The sequence below is a fragment of the Sceloporus undulatus genome, chromosome 2 (assembly GCF_019175285.1).
Source record: "Sceloporus undulatus isolate JIND9_A2432 ecotype Alabama chromosome 2, SceUnd_v1.1, whole genome shotgun sequence".
Lineage (NCBI taxonomy): Eukaryota > Metazoa > Chordata > Lepidosauria > Squamata > Phrynosomatidae > Sceloporus > Sceloporus undulatus.
In genome coordinates this window covers 171,729,084-171,742,242 of record NC_056523.1, presented here as the reverse complement: position 1 = coordinate 171,742,242, position 13,159 = coordinate 171,729,084, and the positions used below count along the sequence as shown (strand labels likewise).

The following is a 13,159-nucleotide window of genomic DNA, read 5'->3' as shown; positions in this document are numbered from 1 at the left end:
TACACTTTTCAGTCACAAAATAAGGGGGAAGTTGTGTACCATGTGGGGACACTTGTGTTAATGTTGTGCTGTTCCCATTTTGGTATAGGTGGCATTATTGATCAATATAGCTAGAGAGCTTGTAGAGCAAGGGTAGAAAAAGTGGGAAATGTTAGGGAGTCTTCATTCTGAGTTTGGGGTTTACTTCTCAGTTTCCCTCCATTTTGCACAACATAGTCATTATTTTATTGATACTTTATTTCTGTTTGGAATTAGGTGGAGTGCAAAAGGAAGGAAGTTTGGCCAATCCTACACAGTCATCCTTTAATTATAGATATATAAAAATTAGACTGTTGAACAGGAGCAGCAAAGTAAACAGAAACGCTCTTGCAAGCAAGTTTCACCAGGGGATGAGCACATCTAAAAGGAATGTACAATTCATAACAACTGCTCATCCCAGGGAACATTTCTGATGCCCAACCTGTTTCATCCCCAAAGTCCCCATAGCAAAAGCCTTCAACTACATTTTCAAGGCTATCCCTCCAAAGGTGGAGTGAAGCAACTCTGTAGAGGCACAAGAGTGGCATTATACTTTTAAGAACAGGAAATGCTGGAAAATTCTCTTTGCGTATAAAACACTATAACAATCTTGACAATCTTAAACAGTTTGGTTATAATTACATAGTTTTGGCACAGACACTGTTGCCTGAGTGCCAGGTGATACTCAACAATTACAGGGTGTCTGGGTTATTGTTTTGTTTTAAGAAATCGCATTTTCCAATGAATAATAACAACAAAGTCTAAATTCAGGACTCCCCCTCTAAAACTGTATTACTGTGGCTATTGTCTCAGAATCAGCAGCCCTGTAACTTATTTGCCCCCTTTCCCTAGAAACATCAAGAAATAAAAAATGCTCTGATGATTAAACATCATATTCCAGATTTTACTTGTTTTTCAAGAAGGCCCAAAGATGCACAGAGCAAGTAAATCAATGGATTAAGGTTTTCAGGAGAAAAGATGAGTCCTTGATATCTCTGGTTCCAAGAACCCCATGGATACCAAAATTGATGTATGCTCAAGTACCATTAATTACAGTGGCATATTAAAATGGTGTCCCTTACATAAAATGTCAAAATCAAGGTTTGCTTATTGGAATTTATATATGTTAAAAATATTTTCTTCAAGCCGTGGATGGTTGAATCCGTGGTTGACTGTAGCAATGCTATGCTTTAAAAAAAATTAAAACCCCAAATATCAGAGTTTCAAAATTCAGTTGAATTTACCTTTCTCATCATAAGTTTCAGGAAAGCTTTTCAGTGTTTCTAAAAATTTATCTCTTCTCAGTCTCTCTTTTCCTCATCTCTCTCCTCTCCTGTCCCTGTTTATGGCTGAATCCAGGTTTAGAAGCAAATAATTTATTTATTTATTTATATATTTATATATAATATAAATTTATATATTTATTTAACTTATTACAAATAAGGCAAAATGGGATGCCAGCTCACTTCTTTTCCAAGAAAACACTGTAACAGGCCAAGTGTAACTGAAGCTTCATGTAACTCCCCCAAGCCTGTATTTGGAGGGATCAGGAAACACAAGGTTTCATCTGACTACCTTTTTCTGGTTAAAAAAGGAGAGAAAAAATGTTTGTTTACATTATATCAACAAACTGAGGCAAGCTAGCAATTAATTATGGGGTTTTCTTGCCACAATTTGTTCAGTGGAGGTTTGCCATTGCCTTCCCCTGAGGCTGAGAGCATGTGACTTGCCCAGTACATTAAAAAAGTGATTTAGGCCAAACATTCAAAGGGCCTTTCTATTCCATATAAGATTTTAACTTAAATCTACATGTGATGTGTCCTTCCTGGTGATCTGGTAATCCTGTGCATAAATATAAACTTAAAATGTTCACTGACCTTTTTCAGAACTGTGAAGGTGAATTCCATCCCAGTGCGTTTGTTTATTTCTTCCTCATATCTAAGGAAAAGGGGGAGATTTTTAGTATGAATGAAGTGACAGAAGGTATCACTTAAACAGTATATATAATTTAGGTTCTCTATTTGCTTCCTTAGTCTGGGAAAGAAAACCAGTGATCCTACATATCAACACACACAAAAGCCACACCTGTGCCATCTGCTCATTAATCTCTGAATTATCATAATTCTTAATGGGCCCATAATGGACCCATTTTCCTGGATGCTGTACAGGCATGCAATAATGAGAGACATATTCCTATCCAGAATTCCCAAAATGAGTGGGAGGGAAAATAATGTCAGACATAATAATGTTGGAACGAAGAGCAGAAGAATAATGGCACTGGGTGAGTCTAGAAGAGCTGAGTCCAAACTCAATTGCTGTGGTGGGCGTCTAATCGCATCATTACACTGTCTCAACAATGCAAGCAATTTCCTTCCAGTGCTCCACCCCATTTTCTTTCTCCAAAGCCCAGTTTGTGGCATGGAAATCTGGCAGTTCCACTGTGCTTCCTCATGTGTCCTATTGGCCGCACCTGAAATTTCATGTTCCATCAGACACTCCCTCCCTTTACCCATTTTAGCATTTATGTTTGATTTTGGTGACTGCACTTGTGGTTGGATTTCAGGACTTTCTCTCCCTGCACCAGTCTAATTTTATTGTCAAGGTTGCCTCCATCCAGTCTCAGCATGGACCCTTTACCAGCCAGCCCTGTTCTTCAGCCTCCTCCAAATTTAGAAATCATATCTGAGTTTAATAAGAAATATTTAGTGTTGTTTTATACATAGTATGTGCTGACTTATGCAGGCACTGTTCTTGTGCATAAAGAATATTTGTTGTGAAGTACATAGTAAGTATTGTGCATAGATATGATACTGTGACTGTTTCAGGTTAAATTTCCTATATAGTTGAATTAGAAATATTCTATACTCCATTTTATACAGAATGCCCTGAATGCTATTGGGAGTCTCAACAGAAGTAGATCCATTGAATCAATGGGATTTGTCTACCAGTCGCCTTGCCATTTAAAATTCATTCTGTGGGTTGGTTCTAGTTGTGACTATTGCTGACTGTGGTATGTAATGACCAAGTTACTACAATAACCCCTCCATATTTGCGGATTTGATTATTCACAGATTTGATTAACATGGTCTCTCTAGGAATCTCTAGGTCCTCCAGTGTAACTCTATGGTCAACTTTAAACAAAAGTTGCACTGAAAGACCTAGAGATTCCCAGAGAGAATACTCTACTAGGCCTTTGTAGCTCCTCCAGGGCACTTCTATGGTCACTGTCTGTCAGACATTGACCACAGAGTTGCCCTGGAGGACCTAGAGATTCCTAGACAGGTGTCCTCTCAGGTAAAAACATGGTGTTTTTGTTATTTGAACCCTAGCGAATATGGAGGGACAAGTGTATTTTATACACTCTGCATAAATAAAACAACCCTTGCTTACCAATAAGTAAATGTATTTGAAGCCATATTTACTGAATTAATTTTCAAAGATTTACCATCTGTAGATTTTGGTGAATAAAACTGATATTTGGCGACTGGTTTGGCAAATGAAGTCAAAATGCCTGAATGTACTCTGACCATAGGATATCTAGAATGCCACCTGCTGTGCCAGCATCCTCACTGACTGGGGTTGCTGATGCAGCTCATATGAGATCCACCAATGTGATCTGAGCTATTTGTTACAGAGCTGTACTTGAAACATTTCTATTGCAACATGGTGAGCTGCAAATTGGTGAATATATCGTCTTGTTAATATGATCAGTGCCTGAATGAAAAACCAGGCCAAAACTATCAAACTGGAATATTTGGTATATTGGGAAGTTGTGAGCATTCTCTGTACAGCATTTCCAATGCAAGCATCCAGATCTTGGTTACTAATCACTAAATTATTACCAGATCAGGTAGGAGATGTAGGTCAAGAAAAGCCAATAAACTTGGTCTGGAATAAATCACCTGTCCCCAGCATAGTGCTAGGTAGTTTTTTTTTCTAGATTATGTAATCCAACAGTTCTTATTTAGTAAGTAAAGTAATATAGCCCATTTCCCCCCTTACGTGTAATTTATAGCAGACCAAAAATCTACAGAAGCAATTATTAGAGCAAATTCTAAACATATGAGAGATGTATTTTCTTTTGTATTGGTTAGTGTTTAAGAATAACCCTGCTAAGGCATGGTAAACTATATTTAACAATGCCAACAATTCCAAGTTTAAAAGATCTGGATGGATAGGGTGGTGTCTCATTCATTTTAAGATTTCAGAAAAGGTTTCATTAGTGTAGGTGTTGGAAACAGGTTTGTTAAGGTGCTGAAAATGGGATGGGGCTAAGACAGCTCAGGTTTTGTGACACTGGAAGCCTGCAGCCATGAAGATGCTTATGGCCCATTTTTTTTTTCTATAGGAAGTCATGGGGTGTAGCCTTGGGTGGCATGTAGGCCCCACATCGGCCCCTGAGGCAAGCTTTGAACATAGTGGATGGCACTAATAGCAGTGCCAAACACCCTTTGTATCATCTAAATAACAAAGAAAAAGCATGCCTCTGCACAATTTGAATGAGAGGGATGCTGTATCATGCTGGATGGGTACAGATGCTGTATATTACAACACAACATGAATGTTATTTTTGCGGGCACTTAAAAAGGACTTGGATATATTTTACTCTCCTCTTTCCCACTCATTTTTATGGGCAGAACCATGAAATGCTGTTTGTTCCTTTCTAGACTGCCAGCTGTAAAGGTCTTTAATAGCCCTACTCATGTCTACGTAGAAATAAGTCTCAGTAAATCCTACTGGCTTATTCCCAGGTGACTGGGTTCAGCATCTTGCTTCCCTCAATGGTCAAGCAAATGCTCCGGGAAGCCCTCATGAGCAACAAGCTTCTCCCATAATTCTGTAGCAACTGGTATTCAGACATATAGCCTCCACTTCTGGAGTTCTAGTGTGATAGTCATCACTCTTAGTAACCATTGCTATCATCATCTGCCACAAATGTCTTGAATCAGAGATGCGTATAACTTTGACAAAGCCTAACACACATATATAGAGGAAGCAAAGACGGAAACAGAGGAAGGTGCCTTACATCACATCAGTTCATGTAGTTCACTAATATCTACAATATTGACTAGCAGCATCTCTTCAGGGTTTCTTCCCCTAAAGTATCTGGAGATGCCAGGGACTAAACCAAGAACCTTCTGTTCACAATGATGTGCTGTATCACTCAGCAACTGCCCTTCCTCCTTCCATACCAGTCATTTATTGTGGAAGACCCAGCCTTTGTTCACTCATTTTTTACGGGGCATCTAAATAATGTCACCATCAAACTATTACCCCCCCCCATGTTTTCCTTGAGCCTCTCCCCTCTTTATTTCAGACCCCAGAAAACTGAACTTTTAAAATAGAACAGTATTGTCATTTCCACAAGTGTTCATTGACTTTATTAGAATTACTACTGCTTTTCTTTTCTTTTTAGTGGGTAGATGTTATGACTCTTATCCAGAAAACCAGTATTAATATGCAGGCTGGTCAACCCAAAGATTTCACACTGGTTGACAGTGCCATGGTACGTCATATTCCTTTTTTTAAAAGGACACTCTGATACCTCAACATGCGACAAGCAGTGGCAAAGTCACAGCCTTAGATCACAGGGCAATCATTTCAAGCCCCCGATCTCAGAATCAGTAACACAACCAACCAACAGAAACAGACTGTGGTTTAGGGAAGACACAGCTCTTCCAAACATAGAATGGGCATTGACAGAACCTCCTCCCCATCCTGGGAGCTACCTATTTCATAAGTCCCATTGCACAGATGATGGTAGAAATGTTGGTTCATCTGGTTTTTCCTGCCCTTTGGGTTGGGATATTTGACATGAAGCCAGGGCGCACATGCTATGCTTAATTACAGCCTGTCTCAGTCACTGATCTTGAATCCTCTTTTGCACCTCATCTTGATACCTGCTGGTTTCAACTAACTTAAGAAAGAGGACTTTATGTACTAATATAATTTGACAGAGGAGCAAACATGAGGCCTGTCAGTCCTGATGGGATCTGATGAAAGCCCATTAACCCAGCCATGTGTTTTTGACCAGGGGAATGTTTGCAAAGGAGTTTTTGGAAGCAAGGATTTGCATTTAAGAGGTGATTCATGTGGAAGCAGACTCTTGCTTCCAAGCTACAACAGCTGGAATTCTTTACTGAGAACGATGTGTGCATGGCATCCACCAGAAACATGGGGTAGAGAAATGTGCCAGCTTGTTTATAAATAATTTTACACTTTCACACATAATTTACACCAGGGACTTGCCCAATGATTTAAGCTTCTTGTGCTCTTTCTTTGCTGACATTTGCTGACATTGTCTATGTGGATCCATGTCCAGTGTCATAAAAGATTCCGAGGGCAGCCTGTATTGTGTTTTAAAAGAAAGAGAAGTAGCAGATATGACACACACATAAGACAGGAGATGCACATTTGGGATAATTGTTCATAATGACAAATATGTATTTCTAACACTGGGAGTGGAAAATTACAAATGTTCCTAGCATCCCTAAATGAAGAGTGTTTGTCCAAAACTGGGAGAAATTTTAGCCACTCAGAAAAATGAACAAGGTAAAATCACATTAAGAACTATCTCAAGACATAGATCATATTGTATCCATTAGATTGAACCACAGTACACCCATGGAATCAACTGTTCCAGGGTGAATCAATATATAGGTAAATCCCATTCATTCAGTGGGTCTACTCCAGCTGGGAAGAGAATCTAGAGGATTCAGATATTTAATTACCTGCACTTTGCCGTTTTTGTAGTAAAAAGAACATTTAAACAAAGAAATTTCACACATTTTGAAATCTCAATTAAATTTATTGCCAACATATGCAGGATACAGACTGCCAGAAAGAGGCAGCCGGGAGCCGCTTTTCGTTTCTGTGTAACTGTGCTGCAGCTACCAAATTGCGCGGTGTGGCTACACAGAAAGAAAAGGAGCAATGAAAAGCGGCTCCTTTTAGTGCCACTGCAAACTGCCTGCAGTGGCGCGAGCACGTCACTGCCGCGTGTGCCCATCTGGACGGCACCCTCAGCTGTGACATCCTGGTGATGCCCTAGGGTTGTAGGGCATCTGGAAATGGCACCCCGAGGCAACCCTAGCACGTTGCCAGGACGTGCTAAAGGGCCCGTTTGTACAGGGCCATAGTCTGCTTCTGCTTCTAAGGTTGCTTTTCTCCACCTTGGGTAAAGTCATCATTATGTAAGAATGAAAGACCTTTTACTTGATGACTGTTGTTTTCTGTGAACATTATTCAGAGGTTGCATCAACACTGCAGAATTAATGCAGTTTAACACTTTAACTGCTGCGGTGCAATGCTATGCAATTTTGGGATTTGTAATTTTGTGAGATATTTAGCCTTCTCTGTCAGAGAGCTCTGGTGCTACAACAAAGTACAAATCCCAAGATTCCATAGGATGTAACCATAACAATTAAAGCAGTGTCAAGCTGTATTAATTTTGCTGTGTGGCAGCAGCCTGAGAGTTTCAAATTTGTCTTAGCTAGTGTATATCTCTGCTAAGACAGGGTTTAGTAGAGAACAACAATCAAAGAATAACAGAGATTGGCTAGGAATGGGTGACTGAGGAGGTGTGTCTCATAGCCTGAATCTTGTGGGTAGTCTCAGCCAGACTAAGCTCCCTGAATCAATGGGATTTGTATTAAGTGTTAATTCACCATTCAACAACTGATTCAGTGGTACTCTACTTGAGATCATCTAGGCCTATTAGTCAGATGCTGAAGTAATGAAAAAAGAGAAAAAACTTATGTCAGGTGAAAGAGAATTCTAGTGTCAGGAAGCTTGCAAAAAAAAAAATGTATGTAGGTGGAGAACAGAGATGGTAATTTTTGGATTAACTGGAGATTGGTATTAGTCTAGTGTACAATCCAGGAAAGTGCTTAGAGAAAGAAGAGGGATGAAAAGAAACATACTGAAGAATGAGATGGAAGGGGTAGGTACATTAACTTTTACACATAATAACACATTATGTTCCTTTTGCTTCTCATTTTTCTTTCCTGTTTGGCTAATTTTTGTCCATTGGCTTTTGAGTTGATAGACCTCATCCACAAATCCAGCCAACAAACTGACAGGATGTTAAAATGTGTAATTTTCTAGCCCAAGTATACAATTAGAGGGTTTGTTTGGTCCTTTAGAATGGAACTGAGTTCTTCAAACAGTTGCCATAATATCAAGATTGCATTTACTTGCAAACTGATATTGTGCATTGTTATCCCTAGGAGCAGTTCACAGGAGCTAGTGAAATATGACACCCAGCACCAGTACAAGGGGACAGCTTTCGGGTCATTGCTTTGCTTGTGGTACTCCACATCCACACCACACAGCTATGGGGAGAATGTTGTTTGGTTTGCATTTTAAAACAAGGGGATCTAATTTTCACTTCCCAGAATAATATGGAGATTGAAATACTGCAATCCCTCAGACTGTGGCATGGAATTTTCTCTGAATTTTGCAATGCAGTTCTCAGCCCAAAAACTGGAAACAAAACTACAAACTTTCACAAAGTTTTGTTTTAAACCAATGCATAAATGGGATACAACAGACTTATGAATGAATACAGACATAATGGACACTAAATGAAAACCAAACAGTTCAACCATGCCTGCAAATCCTTTTGCTATTCAACAATGCATTTTATGCAGAGGGAGGCTGGTTTGGATGCTGGAAGACATTTCTGGCCTGTTCTTTGTATGGAAACCAGATATCTATCCCATCTTCTCCAGCACATGATAATATGGTTTATGTTTTATTTTATTTTAAAAACGCTTAGAAAGTCTACATCTAGAAAAAAAAATCTCCTCCTCACAACAGAAGGCAGTTTTGATAGATAAAGGTATGTAAAGTATAGATTTAAGCCTTAAATCTGTGATAGGAAAAATGCAGCCCACAGCCTGCATGTAACCCCCAATGTTTGTTTTGTGTCTCCCAGGTTAGAAGGGATTTATAAATCTGCCCAACAACACTGCAAAAGACCCAGAAGAAGAGGAAGAAGGAGAAGGAGAAGAAAAAGGGACCTACTTGTTCCGAACAGTGTCCATGGCATCCAACACTTCGTCAAGTTCTGCATCAAGCTGTTCCTTCTCATTATCTATAGAGCGGGTCTCAAGTCTCAGTCTATTCATGTACTGGTCATAGAGGAGTTTGATGTCCAAGTCGGAAAGGGAGTTGTCCTGTTCTTTTAGAAAGTTCCACCTGGTGATCAAGACTTGGTTGTGCTGCTCCAGACTCTGGACCTGGGGGTTGTTAACAAGCAAAGAAAATTGGAGATGATTGCAATGATACTTTTGTCAGTCTATCTACCTCTCCATGATTCAGAAAATATGCAGGGGGTCACTGTGTTGGCTATTTAGTAAATTTAAAAAAATCCACCGAACAGTGATACTTTTATTGGCCAACCAAAATGCTCAGTATACTTGTTGTAAGCTTTCAAAGCTCCACTGGCTTCTTCATTAGGTAAGATGTTACACACCAAACTCCTCTTTTGCAATCCAATATGTCTCCATTCCTGCTGATATACAAATGGACATTAAATTTCCTAGACTTTGCCAAATTGCCACATGCCCAGAGGAGGAGGGGTCAGCCTGCTAAAGATACCCTCCCCATACCATCTTAACTAAGGACAGAAACAACCAAATGCAGTCATTTTACTAACATTCTTCTTTTTGGTATGTAACATCTTGCCTAATGAAGAAACCAGTGGAATATATTGTGCATTTTGGTTGTCCAATAAAGGTATCACTGTTTGGTAGATTTTTGTTTGAACTCTCCATGTTTATTGTTGTCATTGTGTATCTTCAAGTTGATTCTGACTTATGGCGACCCTAAAGTGAACCTATCTTGTTTTTTTTTTTTTTGCTGCAAGATTTGTTCATAGAAGGTTTGCCATTGCCTGTCTCTGAGGCTGAGAGAATGTGGTTTGCCCAAGGCTATCCAGTGGTTTCCAAATTCCATCAAAATCACGGTTTAGATTTCTCCAAGATATCTCATTATGTGTACCCAAATATTCCAAAACAACAAGCCATAACCCATCCCTAATGGAGGAGGAATGGAATGGTGTTTTCACTGCTTCATGGAAGCCCCACAGAGATAAATGAAACCATACACCCAAAAGAACAGTAAAATAAACCACAGATGCTGAGAAGGAGGACTTGAAGTGGATTTGTTCTGCCATGTCCATTGTACTAAGAAAACAAATAATAAGCTATTATCTGTGCCAATCAAGAAATTCCAGGTTTGAAACCAAGGTAGAAAATGGAAGGGAGAGGCCAAAAAGAGGCAATAGCTCTAATTTTTATCAGGAGTTTTGATATACTATGCTTTTCTCAAGCACAGAATAATTAGGTTTGATTTCTATAAAACAAATATTTACAGCCTGAGATCAATAACTAGCAGTACTAGTGTTGTTGAGTCATATCTGTTCATAAAGGGACAACCTATGGTAATCCCCAGCAGAAAAATCTTCAGAAGCTAAAATGGTACATGGAGTCCTCACAAAAAAGCAGGTGTGTGTGTGAGCAAATGAGCCAGAGTCAGCACTCATCAACAGCAGTGGAGGTAAATCTTTTTCCTTTTGAGGTTACTGCAGCTGCAATCCAATAACAGGCCAATGTGACAAGATGTGACTGCAGCAACGAGAACAACAACATTTCCATATAGATACTCTCCTTCCCCAAGTTTCTCTCTATCAGCTTCATAGCTGAGAGAGAGAGAGAGAGAGAGAGAGAGAGAGAGAGCGCAGAATGGAGAAAATAGTATTAATACTTCAGAACAGGGGCAGAAAAGGGTATGTGGCCTGGAGAAAGGTCATGGGCTGGAGATTCCTCTGCCCGATCAGACACTGACTCTTTTTGGACATCCCATTGTTAACATTCCTTTCTGTTTTCATTCACCTCTTTCAGTGCACTATTGCTAACCTCAGACTGATCTTAAAGGCAATAGCACAGGTTAAAAACCTTTATGCATTTATGCAATTTTTGGAACTATAAATTATACCTCCAAAAGTACAACAGGTTTCTCCATGAGAACCACGTAATTAAATGCTTCCTTACACATATGGTTTGAAGATAAGTGAGAAGCATCTTCCCCAAGGGGACAGTGCAAAAAACCTCTGAATCTATGTGAACATGCATACTTTCCCCAACAGACATAGGAGCTGTGCTAAGGAATGAAACACTCTCTCTTTTAAGAGTTGTTTTGGAGCCATCTCATTATAGGATTACAGAAGGAAAAAGAAAGGAGGGTAGACCAAAGCTTGATTCAGACAGTCCTTTGTGGGTGAGAACCCATCATTTGTGGCCTCTGGTCACACAAGGATTGTGAGCATGAGTGCACCCTGTGCTGCAACTGGAAAGTATGGTAATTGTGGTGAAAGCATGTCTAACTGTGCAGCTGAATATTACTGATGACTGTAGTCAATCTGCAGTGAGTTTATAAATGGCTGCCATTCCACAAAGAGCAACCATAAATCTATCTTGGCATGTCATGGCAAATTTGAAATTGCTTCCAATATGGTGGCTGGCTTAACCCAGAACATTGCTGGGAGGGAAGGAATGGATTCACTTCTTGAATATTCCCTGAATTTTACTTTTTCAAACAAGAGAAATAAAACATAAAATAAAATAAAAAAGAAATGATTTGAGTCATGAATGATCCATAGCCATGGATTCTCAAACATAGGCATAATAGTTGTTGAAGTGGGGAATAAAACGTGTGGACCAATATTACTTTATGGACATCATGGGGGGGGGGGGAGGAAGGGATAGGCACCCACAATTCTACTTTCTGACTCACTGAAGAGGACTACCCTTATGCCAGCTCTCTGGACAAGCAGTTGTGGTGGGAGCTTTAAAGTTATTGTCCAAGGTCCTCAACATTATCCCAAAAGTAGGTTCAGCACCTTGGATAGTTTCTTTAAAGTTCAAAGAAATGGATCTACGTTGCCCTACTGACATCAGCACCACCAACTGCCACTGCTGTGAAGGAAGAGACTCAGTTGCCTCTGACAGACTTTTATTTTATTTTTTTGCACTGCAGTTTGGAGAAGGGAAGAAGGGAAGTATGGAGTTTCTCCTGTTTTTGATTTCCATCTCCAAACTGCACTGAAACTGAAAAGAGACCTCAAGTCTTCCCCTCAGTGTTTGCTCAAGGGCTTGAGAGAGAGAAAAGAGATCTTTGTCTTACCTGCACACCAGTTTGGATAAAGATCAGAAGCAGTGGGAGAAACTCTGCTGTCCCCCCCCCCCACACACACACACATCTCAAGATCTCTCTGGAAAGGGCTTGGTAGAGAGAGATTAGTATTCTTTTTCACTTGCACAACATAAGAAATAGCTGGGTTTTCTCTTTCTGTATTAGTCAAAGCTCCCTTTACGTGAGACAAAACTTTGCCTCTCCCTTCCTCATTCTTTGAGAGAGAGGCAGAATGTTGGTCCTCTCAGTTATTCTTCTTACTCATTTGCCATTTAATAGGCCACCTTAAAACATAAAGATAAAAGCCTTCCCTTTCAAGGTGCCTTACAAGAAAACATCAACAACACTAAACCAAAGCCAGGGATAATCACTAATGAGTGTCAACCATATAAGATCAGCCCCCACCCATAAGAGCAGTAATAAATTAAACGTATTTCCATCAACTAGCCCAGGGAAATGGGACTGGATGCATTCCAGTCAGTAAAAGACTGCATAGGCATTGGGCCACTGCTGGCAATCCCTCTCTCCAGTCCAAGCCAATCTAATGGTTCTCAAGGATTACAATAGAAGCGAAACCTGCATGTTGTCCAAGGTCCTGAAGGATATGAAGGGGATATGAAGAAGCAGTGTGAGAAATGCCACTTGTCACTGGATTTTTCCATATCACAGTGTTAATAGGAGAAACTCCCGTTTCTCTTGAAAGGCCTCTGCCTATGATGGAGGAATGAGAATATAGTAAAGCACACACACACACACACACACACACACACACACACACAGAGGTTGAGTCTCCATATTAAAAATGCTTGGGATCAGAAGTGTTTTCGAATTTTTTTAAATTTTGGAATATTTGGATACACATAATGAGATATCTTGGAGAAATCTAAACCATGAAATTCATTTATAGCTCTGATAGCCTATAATAATAATAATAATAATAATA

At 39.7% G+C, this 13,159-nt stretch overlaps 1 protein-coding gene across 1 annotated transcript in view; it reads right to left on the bottom strand.

The window, feature by feature from the left end:
• The window catches only part of LOC121924439 (hornerin-like), a 47,626-nt gene that overhangs the window by 25,213 nt on the left and 9,254 nt on the right, over window positions 1-13,159 (bottom strand). The window contains exons 2-3 of the mRNA XM_042455911.1: window positions 9,046-9,260; window positions 1,896-1,956 (exon numbers count right to left, since the gene is read on the bottom strand). Of these exons, the coding sequence (XP_042311845.1) occupies window positions 1,896-1,956; window positions 9,046-9,260 (276 nt within the window). The remainder of the gene's footprint in view (window positions 1-1,895; window positions 1,957-9,045; window positions 9,261-13,159) is intronic.